Raw genomic sequence first — 15,550 nt, 5'->3', positions numbered from 1 at the left:
TGAACATTTTTAAGTATAGCACTTAGATACATGTATCCAAAACTGATTGAGTTTTCTTTATTTATTTTTCTTCCTACATTTTCATGCATATAGGTATGGCTACTCATGTTGTTGTCGTTACTGGTTTATCTGCTACTTTTCTACTTCACTGGAAGAGTCTACCAAACTATCTATTTAAGACAATCATATAGTATTGAGAGTTTATTTTGGTATCTGTATGGAACAATTTGTGCTGAAGGTAAGATATCTGCTCTGATTTAAAACTGAACACAGAATTTAATTGTATTTCTGGGTAACCAGAAAGGTTACATTATCATCGCATGCTGATTTCTCAGTGTTGAAATTTTTGATGGAATATTTTACATTATCAAAACCTATATTAAGGCATCTTATGCAATATATAATGGTTGTAACAGTTGGAAAGTTATTTTTTAAATTTGCTTATTTCATGTCTCATTAGGGTAAATATTCTAATACGATAACTATATAGCACTTCTCTAACGTAAGTATTACGACTCAATATAAGTATTTTCTTTTTAAATTACATGCCGATTTTTTCCATTATTTGGATTTTATTTGTAAAATAATGCCTGTGAAATTTTGGAAAAATTGCACGAACAGGTTTTTCGAAAGTTAACAATCAAAATTTAATTTCTTAGTTGACTCAGTTGCTTAATCTTTGATAATATCTCTTTGTAATTTCATTTTGTCCTTTTCTTCTTGTATAATCTGAAATTTAAACTTAATAAAACATACGCAATTTTCTTCGTTTATTTTTTGTCTCTACTTAAAAATTTTAATTTGAAATTCATTTTATATATTTTTCTGGAAGCATTTTGAACTTTAACCTATAAAAATTTGCAAAAAGTCTTAAAGTAAACATTTTAGGCATATTTTCCAAACATTAGAAATAATTAATGAAAAATTGGGAAGTTATATGTAAATTTAAACATTAAAAATTTAGTTATGATTTCAAAATTAGCGGAGATCTGAAAGTGGTAATGATGCCAAATTTGGAAACTGTTTTGATTTGCCCAATTCAGCTTTTTTACACTGCCTTTTATTTTTCGTTTTATTACATTTTAAAGGAGATTTCAGGGAGTGACTTTGATTAGCGTAGCATTTCTTATAATTTAACTTAAAATAATGATAACCTAACAGTGTTTTTTACAAAATTAAAAGCATAATAAAAAATATAAGAAAGACGATAATTGTTTAAAGCTGAAAAATTTAAATAAATGTTTGTTTACATATCCGACGACATTTACCTACTTCTTACGATCAGGTGGTTTAAATATTCCTATTAAAATGAACAAATGTTTTAATTTTGCTTTATTTCACTTATATGAATTTTGATTTTATATAGTTGATGATTATGTCTTATTATAAGGTGGTTAGCAGTTACGTTACGCATGGACTCCTATTACTTTACACATGAGGCCCACATATATGTGACACATGGATAGCGCATGAAAATGTCCATTCAGACAGCCTACTTGCTGTGATTCAGATAACACAAAATGTAATTATATTTTCACTGAAGTTGGAGACAGCATGGCGTACACTGTTCCACTCTCCAGTATATAAAAACAAACCATTAAGTTAATCCTGATGTTCCAATTTCTGAGGCTCATAAAACGGGAGATGCAGAACTATACTTTTTCTCTACTTTATCTCAGGTAAACTAAATAAAATATTCTTAATCGCAAATCATAGGTTACAAGTATACTACGCTATTAAAATCCGCCACATTTAAAAATCAGTATTGAATGTGTGTTGGCAATAAATAATAAGCTCATTCAAAACTGAGTTCATTCTATTAAGCAACAAATAATGCATTTAAAATATAACAGTAGTATTAACCGAACGATGTTACAAGCCGCCGAGTTCGGTACAGTGATTATCGATGCTAGCTGCCGTATCGTTGGGCCCAGGTTTGAACCTAGGAGAATGTTTTAAAACATTCTCCTAGGTTCAAACCTGGTTCTTTAGGTTTGAACCTAGGAGGTTTCTCCTAGGTTTAAAACATTATGGTTTTAAAACATTATGGTATTTTTAATTTTTTAAACCATAATGTTTTAAAACATTATGGTGCTTTTATAGCATGGGAACACTTAAAATACACAGCCAGATAAAAGCCCTGTGAAGTAGTTTAGTGGTAGAAGAAGAGGAAAGGGAGACCCTTGTATCCTTTGCTCAGAGGGCTCTCCTTTAAAATCGGGTCCAAGTCGTATTGTCATCAATGTGGGGCCCAAAGCCCATCCCAACTACAGACATCATCCTACGCGTTTAGCAGTGATAAAATGTGTGGGCTTGTTCTGATTTTCAGACAAGTGAGATCAGTCACAACATTTTTTGATTTACAATAGTTGTAGAGTTATCTTATAGATTCATTAGCTTATACTGCAGCAGGAGGTGATAAAATTGTGCAATGCTCCCTGTGTGACTCGAACCTGGACCTCTCGAATACGCGCCGAGTGTGCTACCGTTACACCACGAAGGCATGCTGGAAGGAGGAAGGAAGTACCTTATGTTGGAAAATATGTTGGGGAGTCATATAATTTACAGTTTCCACTATTTGGTAATTATAAAATAGACTATCATATATTATAATATCATATATTAGTTTTCAGCTGACACGAATGATTAGAAACAAAGCAACGTGCATAAAATATTTAATTTCATTATAAACTGTATGTACTTCAAGCATACAGTTTATAATGAAATTAAATACATACAGTTTATAATTTCACTATAAACTGTATGTACCTCAAGCTTGTTCAGTAAATGCTTGGAACAGAAGCCTTTGTTACATTAATTGCAATGATAGAATCATTTCAACACATAGTTTTGTACTGAGTCATTAAGTATGTACAGGAATGGGACAAAGAGACTCAAATATGTAATAAAAGGGACACGTAAGATGGAAAATAATTTGTGTTTGAAAATATAGATTTACACAATTGTTTATAATTCTTGAGAGATATTTCAATTGTTAAATCAATCCGAAATCAATACGAAGCCACAGTTGTATTCTACATATTATTCTGCGCCGCTGTAAATTAATTTTGTGCGAAGGAGAGGCTTATAGAGTTTCAAGGAGAGCACATTTTAGAGTACGTCGAGAAGATGCTCTGCAAACAGAAGTAGCAGCAAAAACAAAGTAGCAGATTTATATAGTGTATTGCGAAGGACATTATCCTCAAATCATCCTTTTGATGAATATCACCCAATAAACACCAGCGTACATAACATCGTTCCTTGAATTTAAAAAAAAAAAAAAAAAAAAAAAAAAAAAAAAAAAAAAACCGCCTTTTGAGAAGTTTTAGGGCCAAAAATAAGAAATCAGCAGCTGCAAAAGTAACTGTTCAGCTAAAATAACATGCTTTCAAAATCTGTCAGTACAGAAACAGGGAGCTGTACTGACTGAACTGAACTACACTGAAAAAACTATACACAAACAGAGTGTTAATGTTCAAGCAGCATTTGCCAAACGAAGGGTTAATAAAACGAGGAGTGATTGGAGGAATATTCACAAAACTTGAATTTGCTGATCAAAGGACAACTGTTATCTGGTCTGAATGATATGACCTTACTATTATTTCCCTAATTAAGACACAATAACACGCCGAATAAATACTAATTCAGAAGTCAAACAACAAAAATCAGCGTTATATTTTCAAAATTTTCACAGAACTAGTTTCGATGGCTTTACCGAACCACCATCCTCAGCTGCAAAACCGCAAATGAACAACATAAGGAATAATGATTAGATAAGAAAGCCTGGACAAGAATAAGCAAGTGGCGCCATCTGTTGGTGAAACCAGAACTAAAACATAATTACTTTAAAGGCCGAAGGCAAAGAGGGATTGGAATTAGGATCGTTAACTAGAGCAGAAAGATTTTTATGAATGTGAAATGCCTATAGAAAATCCAGTTCTCCAATGGAAGATGTTTTTTGAATAATTTTGGCATCAGAAAAATTGAAAGTGTGATTTTCGGACCAACAAAGTTGAACAACTGAAGACTTCTGTGTTTCCTTTTTTCTAACATATGCCTCATGTTCCTTGACGCGAAATTTTAAGGCTATCCTAGTTTGCCCAATGTAAATCAAACCACACTGGCAAGGAATCCTATAAATACCCCAAGAATTCATATCCGGAATGGGGTCCTTGAGTATGGAACTCGGAATTTTATTGATGGGAGAATAAACAACAAGTTAAATTTCTGCAAAATATGTGCAACTTTATAGCTAAATGATGGAAAGAAGGGAATGACAACAGAATTTTTAAAATCTTCTAAAACAAGAGTGTGCCTTTTAGTGTGTTGAGATGAGAATTTTTTAACTGCTTGATTAATAATGTTGTGTGAAAAGTCCCTGTCAATAGCTATTGCTTTTAAATAATTTAGTTCTTCATCAAGGGCCAGTTTGGAGGAGGAAACTTGAAGAGCACGGAAAACATAGGAATAAAATGAAGCTAACTTTTGTTTAGTCGGATGACATGATTTAAAGTGTGGTGGGAGGCAAACCGATGAAGGTTTACGGTAAACCGTAGTACTGAAGTTGGATGTGTTACGTGTGACCAGAATGTCGAGAAACGCAAGAGAATTGCAAGTCTCAAGTTCAAAAGTGAACTGAATAGCAGGATCAATAGAATTCGTTGTTGAAAGAACTTTATTTAAATCGTCTTTATTACCTTCAAACAGGGTAAAAGTATCGTCTACGTAGCGGAACCATGCCGGGAAGTTTAAAGTTTCAAACAATTTCGATTCATAATAATGCATGTATATATCAGCCAGAATGGGACTGAGGGGGCTTCCCTTGGCTAATCCCTCAGTTTGCTTGTAATATTTATTTTGGAAAACAAAATGTATTTGCTTCAAACAGAATTGAGTTAGAAAATTAGCTCATCAATTTCGATGTAAGAGAAATGAAATTCGCGAAGTCTGGTTTCTAGACATCTTAATGCACCCTCCACTGGAACATTGGTGAATAATAATTTTACATCAAAAGAAACCATGAGTAAATTTCTAGGAGAAATGTTTTTACCCTTTTTTTACAAACTCTATTGAATATTTTATGGTGTAAATTTTATTGTCTAATAGAGTTGAAAATCTAGAAACTAAATATTTAGCTAAGGCATACGAGGCAGTACCTAAATTTGATACAATAGGGCGGAAAGGAATACCACTTTTAATAATGTGAAATTCAATAATAAACCTTTGAAACCAAAGCTAACTGCGAGAGAAAGAGCTACAATGCGGGAAATTCATTCTAACCCGGATATTATCATTTCAAAAGCCGACAAAGGTGGCTAGATAGTCGTCATGGATAAGAACACGTACATCAATGGTGTCACTAAACTCTTAAACGAAGGACCATATAATCAGATCCCTAAGGATCCTTCACCTTCGCACTTGTCAAAAATAAAAACTGCGATCAAATCTTCGCAAATCATTTCAAGCAACTTAAAACATTCGTTTATCCCATCTGTTGCGAATTGTGCCAGATTATATGCTCTTCCCACAATTCATAAAAGTGGTATTCCTTTCCGCCCTATTGTATCAAATTTAGGTACTGCCTCGTATCCCTTAGCTAAATATTTAAACTAGCCCTTGATGAAGAACTAAATTATTTAAAAGCAATAGCTATTGACAGGGGCTTTTCACACAACATTATTAATCAAGCAGTTAAAAAATTCTCATCTCAACACACTAAAAGGCACACTCTTGTTTTAGGAGATTATAAAAATTCTGTTGTCATTCCCTTCTTTCCATCATTTAGCTATAAAGTTGCACATATTTTGCAGAAATTTAACTTGTTGTTTATTCTCCCATCAATAAAATTCCGAGTTCCATACTCAAGGACCCCATTCCGGATATGAATTCTTGGGGTATTTATAGGATTCCTTGCCAGTGTGGTTTGATTTACATTGGCCAAACTAGGAGAGCTTTAAAATTTCGTGTCAAGGAACATGAGGCATATGTTAGAAAAAAGGAAAGACAGAAGTCTTCTGTTGCTTAACATTGTTGGTCCGAAAATCACACTTTCAATTTTTCTGCTGCCAAAATTATTCAAAAAACATCTTCCATTGGAGAACTGGATTTTCTACAGGCATTTCACATTCAAAAAAATCTTTCTGTTCTAGTTAACGATCCTAATTCCAATCCCTCTTTTCCTTCGGCCTTTAAAGTAATTATGTTTTAGTTCTGGTTTCACCAACAGATGGCGCCACTTGCTTATCCGTGTCCAGGCTTTCTTATCTTATCTAATCATTATTCCCTATCTTGTTCATTTGCGGTTTTGCAGCTGAGGATGGTGGTTCGGTAAAACCATCGAAAAACTAGTCCTGTGAAAATTTTGAAAATATAACGCTGATTTTTGTTGTTTGAATTCTGAATTAGTATTATTTCTCTGTTTGGTCTACTTCATTTAGAAGAAATTAACCTAAGTTTCAGGTCCGAATTTCTTGCGAACATTCGGTCATGATAGCCATATCAAAGTAAACTGCCAGTCCCATTAATACCCTGAAGATCATATTGCTTGCAAAAATTATATAACCATTTTGAGCAATCAAGTCCATCCATTCTATAATGCAAATATTATTTCTTACAGGATATGCCACAGATCGAAAAGATGAAGTTCTTGTTCGTGCATCTCATATCATCTAGTTATGGGTTTTGAAGCATGCTAATACAGTCTTAAACAAAAAAAAAAAAAAAAAAAAAAAGACACACCAAGAAGGAGTTATCCGAATAGGACGAAAATAGGTATAAGTGATGTACATGTACAGAAAACAAAGATTACAGTTTAAGAAAAACTGCATGATTTAATTGAAGTGATATAGCTTCACAAAGTGAAAAAGTCAGTAACGCGTTTGTCTACCTCTGGCCCTTATGCAAGCAGTTATTCGGCTTGGCATCGATTGATTGATGTTGCGGATGTCCTCCTGAGGGATATCGTGCCAACTTCTGTCCAACTGGCACGTTAGGTCGTCAACATCCCGAGCTGGTTGGAGCCATAATGCTTCAAACGTGCTCAATAGCAGAGAGATCCGGCGATTTTGCTGGCCCAAGGCAATGTTCGGCAAGCACTAAGGGAAGCAGTAGAAACATGTGCAGTGTGGAGGCGGGCATTATCTTACTGAAATATAAGCCCAAGGTGACGTCACATGAGAGGCAACACAACGGGCCTTAGAACTTCGTCGACATACCGCTGTGCTGTAAGATTGCGACGGATGACAACCAAAGGGGCCCTATTATGAAATGAAATGGCACCTCAGACCATCACTCCTGGTTGTCGGCCTGTCTGCCGGAAGACAGTCAGGTTAGTATCACACTGCTGTCCGGGGCGTTTCTAGACTCGCCTACGCTGGTCATCGGGGCTCAGTTCAAAGCGGGACTCATCACTGAAGATTCTTCTACTCCAGTCAGTGACATTCCAGTGCGAATGAGCCCGACACTATTGCAAACGGGCTTGACGTTGTACAGAGGTCAATGGTAGTCGGCGCAAGGGGCGCCGTGACCTCAGCCCCCTTTCTGTGAGCCGTCTATGAATAGTTCTTGCGGTCACTGAAGCGCTAGTTGCACGTACAATCGATGATAATGATGCATCTGGGGCTGTGAGTGCCGCTCTGACGATTGCTCGTTCTTCCCGTTCTGTCGTTTCTCTAGTACTATCGCTTCCTTCTTGACGCTGTGTCCGGCCATGGTTCACCCATTCCTGCCAACATCGTCTAATAGTGGCATTACTCCTGCTCAAATGTCGAGCTATTCGCCGATAAGACCAACCGGCTTCTTTGGGTCCAACTACACGACCTCTCTCAAATTCTCACATCTGCGCATATCGTTCGAGCACCTGTATGCGAGGCATGGTTACTGTCTACCAGAGTACACGGAATGAAATTCGTGAAGAATTCATGACCTGGAATCGTAATTTCTCCTCTTAAATCGCCTACCAGTTGCACAGATCAGATGCGCTGTAGCGACAACCCTTCATTCATTGGCAGACAAAATGTAAAATTTTGCATTTTCCGTCGAAACCTGTATGCGTATCAATTTGTGTCCAATTTGCTTTATATCTTCTCGGTGCGTCGTGGTGCGTCTTTTTGTTGTTGTTGTTGTTGTTGTTGTTGTTGTTGTTGTTTTGTTGTTGTTGTTGTTGTTTTTGGTTGTTGTTGTTGTTTTTGGTTGTTGTTGTCTAAGAATGTAATTTTCAATGAGAAGGTAACTATTAATCAATAAGTTCATTCTCTTACCAAGTACTTCTAAAATAAGAGGGTTTTCGAAGTACCCAGGAAGTATGTTAGTATCTGAATATGTACTATACATATGATACATATGAATATTTCCTCATATTATTGTAGTATGGTTGAGGAAATTTGATTGTATATAATGAGCTAGAGTTAAAAAATATTGTATCACTGAAACAAATATATTTTATTATTCACTCATAAACAATTCGAAACTTATCTCTATAAAAGTTGAAGAAGAGAAGCAGTTTTGGAAGAACGCAAAAAACTAGCGAATCCCACTGCTGACACCGGTTTGTTGAGTTTTACGGGTTCGTGGATTTGGAGTGATTGATGGCAACATTTGATGAAGAATCAAAACACAATTTATTCGTCAGTATTAAACAGGTAAGTTCCAAAGTCGTCGAAAAACTACGACAATTACACTGAAACAATCAGTAACATAGCCTTCAGGCTATCAGGCTATAACGGTGAAGACAGCTTCACGGCAAAGCACTAAAGTACAGCTCTCGGCTCGGTCGATCACGATATACATAGCTACTCCACGGGGTATATATAGCTTTTGACCTGCCTTCGAGAACATTCTCACCTCTTCAATTCTACCTCGTATGGAGAGCTCTCATCTTCGGACTTCATCATATGTCAGGTCCAGTCGGGATTCTCTGAGGATAAGGATACTGGCAAGAGCAGAAACGAATTATCCTGCTGAATACCAGGGAAAACACCAAAGTATCAAAGTATCGTTAACATTCTCGGGAAAACCGGTAAGAATTCGTTCTAGAATGTTCTCGCTCTGTCTATGACATATCGCCAAACGTCGCCAGATGGGCAATTTCGTACCAAATCTGGCAACCCTGCCTTTCCTCGCTACTTTCTGGTAACCCAAAACCCGCTTTGCGGGGAAGCTAGCTGGGCATTTCGTCACAATATTTTGCATGCAATCTTATTACGTTTGTATGGATAATACAACAATGTATTATCCCTATGCCAGTGAAATAAAATCGATTTTAAAAATAAGTGCCTCCGTACACAAAATCTGCCCTTTTATTAACAAACAATTTATATTCATCTCAAATATTTTCTTAATTTTGTGTGAATAAATTCTAATAGTCATATTTGGAAGCATAAAAATAAAACAGTCGAGTAAAATTCCAGTCCTTAATATTGGTATGTAATAACAAAACGACGCACAACGCGTATAGTGTTTAGAGAAGCTGGCTGCTGTAAGAATGGGTCCGGGCTATGCTTTTATGCGAATGTAAAGTACCAGGCCTCATCGTGATGTACCCTAGTTAAAGTTAAATCGGCTACAACGATCGCCGCTCACCTCTTTCGCCTACTGACCAGAGGGTCAAAGGCTTGGCATTAATTTGCTTTGTTTTTATATAATAATAAAACGTTCTTGTCACATTTGATAGCATAAAATAAAAAAATTCGAGTAAAATTCCTATATAATAATAAAATATTCTTAACACAAACCAATATAGGTTTTTGGTATACAATGAAAATATTTATACGCATCAATGACCATTTCTTCGCAAACGTAAAAAAAAGTTCTTATGTTTATCTTAAATATGTAATTAAGTTGCTTGTATTTTACAGGCTAGACAGCTGTTATATCTTTTTAACCTGTAAATTAAATATAAGCAACTTAATTCCATTTTATTATTAACAAAGTTTTATTTAAAGATGATTGCATACGTTAATAAATTACTTCCCAGATTATACGAACAGTATTCAACTAGTTTTCTATTTCAAGTATAAATTATCTTAAAATGCTTTCCTTCCTGAGAATGTTTAGAAATGTAAAGGGAAGGTTACTCTTTTCCCTTACATTTTATATATGTAATATCCCCTTTAGAATGCGTTCCTTGTCAAAAGCATTATTCTTGATCCTTGCAGACTTCGACATGTACTCAGTTTTTAGTCAAAAGTATTTATCTCACAATTTATTCCATTGTTGCAGGAGGTAAGCTGACGAGCATTATTCAAGGTCCATCTGCGGTCTTGCTGCTTATTTTATGGTTACTCTTCGTATTAGTTATGCAAGCTAGTTACTGCGGAACCCTCATGTCTGTTCTAACCTTTCCTTGGTCCGAGCCCTCCATCAATACGCTGCATGATCTAGCTCAAGCTGTCGTTAAAAAGGGGTATAAATGTGGTTGCAGGAAAGGAACTATAAACTGTGATACTATGCTGGTAAGCTCCGCAGTTTATTTTATTTACTTTTGTTTTAAGTATAATAGTTTTAAATCTTACCTTATATTTTCCTCACAATTCTTTTCTATAAGCATTCCTTTCTATTTCGGAAATGATTATGCACAGATAGCATTCAAGTGATGTAAACTTATATTTCTTAATGATTTTCTAAAAATAGATAAACAATGAAGTATCTCATTTAGGCATTTGGATAGGAATTCTGATTTTTCTTCTAAGACACTAAACTATGTTAATGTGAATTACATCATAATAGAAAACAGTATAAATGCAGTTTCAAAATAAAATTGCAATAATACTTACATCCTCTATTAAATACTAGAAAAAACTAACATTTAAAAAAGTAGTTTATTTGTCACTTTATTTGATTAATGGAACTATTAGTTCTAAGCAAGGTAAAATAAAGTGATATTAATATATTTATGTTAGCATGCTATGCAAATAATTAACTATTTTAAAGGGATTTTAATATATTTATGTTAGGATGCTATGCAAATGATTACACATTTTAAATACATTTTTAAAATACATGTTTTGTCAGCATTTCTTTGCAAAATCTTTTATGAGTACATCAAGCATATAATCCGATCCTCAAAACTCGGCCTTTTCTTTTCTCTCTCAGATATTCGAGAATACGCATCTTGTACTATGGACGTCGACGTTAGATCCACCGCATTCCTTGATGGCCCTTCATAACTCAAGACAGGAGATTCCCGAAATACCTCTCGTAACAGTGGCATATCAACCCACTCGTAATACTATTTGATCTAATCCTGAGTTAGCTTTTAAGTATTCGTCATTCTATTCTTTCAGAAACACCATTGTTTCCCGGATTATCTCAATTACATAAGGTCCGCCTTTGAACTAATCACAATTTCCCTACATTTCCTTCTGGCGCACACGAAAGAGATTTCATATATTACAAGACTTAACTCATACCTTAAAATCAGTTTTCCGCCTTTTCTTACCCTAATAAAATTTTTGCTTTGCCCGGGCCACATCTGAATTCTATTTGCCTCATCCACTAATTTCTGAATGTCTCCCAACTTAAATTCTGCAGACATCTTTTCTGCAAAATAAGTTTATCGAGCGGCGTAATAAAATTTCGACCAAGATATAGTTCAGCCAGTGTCTTCCCAGTTGTTTCGTGTGTACCCATTATTAACGTAACTGCCAACATATCGGCACAGCTCCCCCAGCTTTGATAATAACTTCTTACATAGCTACAGATAATTTTAACTATATTTATAATTTTCTTCTCTAACTGCGATCCATAAAGGTCTATTTCAAAGTGTTTTATGCCAAGATCCGTATACATTTCCTCAAAAATTTGACTTACGAATTGTTTTCCGTTGACCGAGATTATTTTAGTTGGAGCTCCATACTTAAGTATAAATATATTGAAAGATGAAGCTCCACCCATTTTAGCCGAAGCTTTCTTGAGCAGAATTATTTCTACCCACTTCGAAAAATGATCAGCAATCACGAGTATATTACTATTTTTGTTTCCTTTTACTACGTGGGTAGGAACTTAATAGGTCATTTCGTATTATTCCATTAGTGAATGCAGCTTTTATGATGTTTAGGTACACTTTTGGTCTATAATTAATACCTTTAACTAACTGACAAATGTTACAGGACTTCAAATTTTTGTAGCTGCGTGAAATAAACTCTGGACTCTTTTACGTATTCCAAGGTGGCCTGATATTGACGTGTCATGTATTCCCTTGTAAAATACTAAAAATCACTTAATTCATTATTTTTAGTTGTCTTACTATATAAAAAAACCTTATAAATAATTTCGTAATCTGCAGCCCTGTTTCCAGTTCCCTTTGTAGCTTGGTGTTCAGACTAATTGGAATCCTTTAAATACGTGTAGATATTTTTTAATTACCGGTTTGCTGGCAGATCTGAAACTATTGTGCCTTGCGAATCTAAAATTTTAGAAATTAACATGGGAAATTTCACTTCTTACTCCTCGCTATTTAGTTTAATTCGCGACCGAACATCCACTACAAAATGTTTTTCCCGAGAGTGTGTTTAATTATTAAACTGTATTCTTGCAATTTCAGCCCATCTTATGAGTCTGGGTGACAAATTCTTCATGGATTATAAGCGTACAATGGCCACCTGGTCTGTATACACGATAACCAACTATTTCCCAAGTCTGGCTACTGCTACAGCGCTTGTCTCGCTAGCGGTATGATTTCTTTGAGTGGTGCTAAGTGTTTTGCTATAATATTGAACCGGCTGTCTGTATTCCATAACCTCGTCTCCTATCGCGAAATTCGATGCATCTGCTATTTTTTTAATTTACAACCCACTTCAGTAAATTGCAACATGGGAGCTTGGATTAATGCCGCTTTATGTCTTTCAGACGCCGTGTTTGCTTCTGCCGACCAAGTGAATCTAGTCCTTTTTTTCCCCTTTTTAAATTTCATAGGCGCTCTTCTATGCGAGCAAAATCTTTGACAGGTCTATAACAGTAGCACAAGTCCAAAAATTATGCCATCCTTTGCCGTGTTAAGTGGTGGACAATTCTTTATCGCTAAAATTTTGGAATTTTCTGTTTTATTTCCCCACTGAGATAACTTATACCCACGTAGTCGAAGTACTTCTGCTGTGAATTTATATTTTGCCGCCTTCACTTTTAAGCTTGCGTCTTTTAGAAGCGAAACAACAACGTTCAAATCCCAAATGTGTTCATCAACTGTATTGGTTTTGATTATAGTGTCATCTAAGTAAATAAAGGTTGGTTTTTCGAGAACAGGTTTTAGGATTATACACATAGCTCTTTGAAACTTTCCGGAGGCTCCGCATAGGACAAAGGCATTCTAAGGAAGGCGTAACCCCTGCTTTCGAGATAAATGCGAATTTTGGCATGTCCTTCTGTTTCACAACTATCTGGAAATATCCAGACCTCAGGCCTAGATTTGTCACGTATTCTGTGGATTTAATTTTTCTTATTATTTCCTGAGTTGAAAACAGTGGTGGTGAAACAGCGACCTCGATCCTTCGCTTATAATTCTGTTATTCTGTAAGCATCATTGGGTAATAAATTTGTTATTATAGCTGGTCCTCGATATTTCGGCTGTATTTTGCTAGGTTGACCTGTAGATTTAGGAGCACACCTCATCACAAACAATTTCTCCTTATTGAAATATTAGTGTAGGGCATCTCTTTCTATATATCTCTCTTTCATTTTCGTTTGTTGCTCTTCAATTCTTCCTCGCTGGTTATTCCATGCAGCTTCATCTTCTGTCTTTCTAAGGACACCATCATAAAATCTAAACGAATATCCATGTAACATTTCAAATAGTGTTTTATTCGAAGTTTTATTTACCGTGCTGTCCATATTTCTTTCTGTCTTTTTTATTTGGGAATCCATGTCTCTGTGTTGCTTATCGAACAGGCTTGTCGTTATCGTTCCTACAATTGTTCTTTTGACACGTTCTTCCGTACCTTTGGCTTAGGGGTGTTTGGTAGAATTAAAAGTATGATGAATTCCATTGTCTGTACAGTACTGCTTAAATTGAGATCATCTTGTTTACTTGATAAGAAGTAAAACAAGATGCTGTATCACTTATTATTCTTCCGGCAGGCCAAAATCATTTACAAAACCCTTTAAAGACTGTAAAACATTTTTCTTGTATTTTTAATTTATTGTATTTATTGCACTTGTATTTTTAATTGAATAAATTCTGACAAACTTTATCATATTATCAGTTATCACCAGCAGTTCTTGATTACCTCTTGAACTCTTTATGAAAGGACCCAAATGATCCATAGGAATAATAGCAAAAGGTGTTTCACCAGGCTTTACGGGATGTAACAATCTTTCTTGTTTATCACCTGCTACTTTATTCATGAGGCATTCAATGCAAGCTGATATGTTTCTTCTTCTATATCGTTTCATGCCTAGAAACCGATATAATTCCTTAATTTTGCTAACTCTTTTGTCCACAGAAAAGTCATATAATTTTCCTATCGAGCTTAAAACAGTGATCTTTATAAAAAGAATTAGGTCTAATTTGTCAACAATGATAGGTGTTCAGTAATGTTTAAAAACATGCCATGCATAATATTTCAACTTTCAAGTATTTAACTACATTATAAAATTTCCGTCTGGATACTGAGGATATCGATTACTGTACTTTTTGCCATTGCTAGAAACTCCTTTTCTGATTTGGACAATCCTCAAGAATTAGAATTTATAGAAAGAACTCAAGTTCTCATTTCCAAATCACCAATCAGAATGTTAATATTGCTAAATGACAAGATAAGCCCACTTAAAGAGGGGATTCTTGATTTCTGTATAAAACATTTGATCTTCCCCTCTAAGAGTACAAATATAATCTTAAGAATTTCCATTACCCAACATTTAGAAACATCAAAACTTTTACCTTATCTACCTTAAAGGAGCAGAAATTATTGAGTCTTGGCATTGCCAATTTTAATAACTGCATTTGAAATCATTTTTCTGTAAATACTGAACCTAATGTTATTATGGTAAGTAATGTATACGAAATATTAATATTTAATAAATACGTTATGTTTTTAGGAATTGCAGGGTGATTTGAAAGTAATTGCTGAATCTCTGAGTAGTGATCGGCGGAATTTTGTTCGATCTGTACGAGAGGGCTTGGACAGAGTCTTAGAGGGTAACTTTGCCTTTCTTGCTCAGCAGATTGGTTCCGTGTATGAAGCGCAGACAATGCCGTCGCCTTATTTTAGTATGAGTGGCGAAGGATTGGATATCGAACTGTTTTCTCTCGCAGTTAGGGATGATTTTCAGTTCTTGGAAGGTATCAATGAAGTGTAAGTGGCTAATATTTCTATAAATTATTTCTTAGTTCTCTATTATAATTCTAAGAAAGTATATATTAGTTAATTTATGTAACGTAGTGGCATAATTATTTTTAAATCTTCTTAAAATGTTAAATCTTCGACTTTTATAATAGAGCTTCTTAAATACAATAGGTTTAAGAAGCTCTATTATAAAGTCTTTAAAATATAGGTCTTTATAATAGAGCCCAATACGGGTCATGAAGAATGCTTTCATGACCCCTATTGATCATCAA

General features: G+C 35.0%; 1 protein-coding gene across 1 annotated transcript in view; it reads left to right on the top strand.

Annotated features, from left to right (window-relative positions):
• LOC118199079 (putative glutamate receptor) overlaps positions 1-15,550 on the top strand; it is an 80,821-nt gene that overhangs the window by 30,870 nt on the left and 34,401 nt on the right. Inside the window, exons 6-8 of the mRNA XM_085808254.1 lie at positions 94-238; positions 10,219-10,451; positions 15,031-15,287. Of these exons, the coding sequence (XP_085664380.1) occupies positions 94-238; positions 10,219-10,451; positions 15,031-15,287 (635 nt within the window). The remainder of the gene's footprint in view (positions 1-93; positions 239-10,218; positions 10,452-15,030; positions 15,288-15,550) is intronic.

Source organism: Stegodyphus dumicola, chromosome X1 (genome assembly GCF_044657685.1).
Source record: "Stegodyphus dumicola isolate Sdum_Otavi_A_Nest chromosome X1, ASM4465768v1".
NCBI classification, from domain to species: domain Eukaryota; kingdom Metazoa; phylum Arthropoda; class Arachnida; order Araneae; family Eresidae; genus Stegodyphus; species Stegodyphus dumicola.
This window is presented reverse-complemented; position numbering and strand designations above follow the sequence as displayed.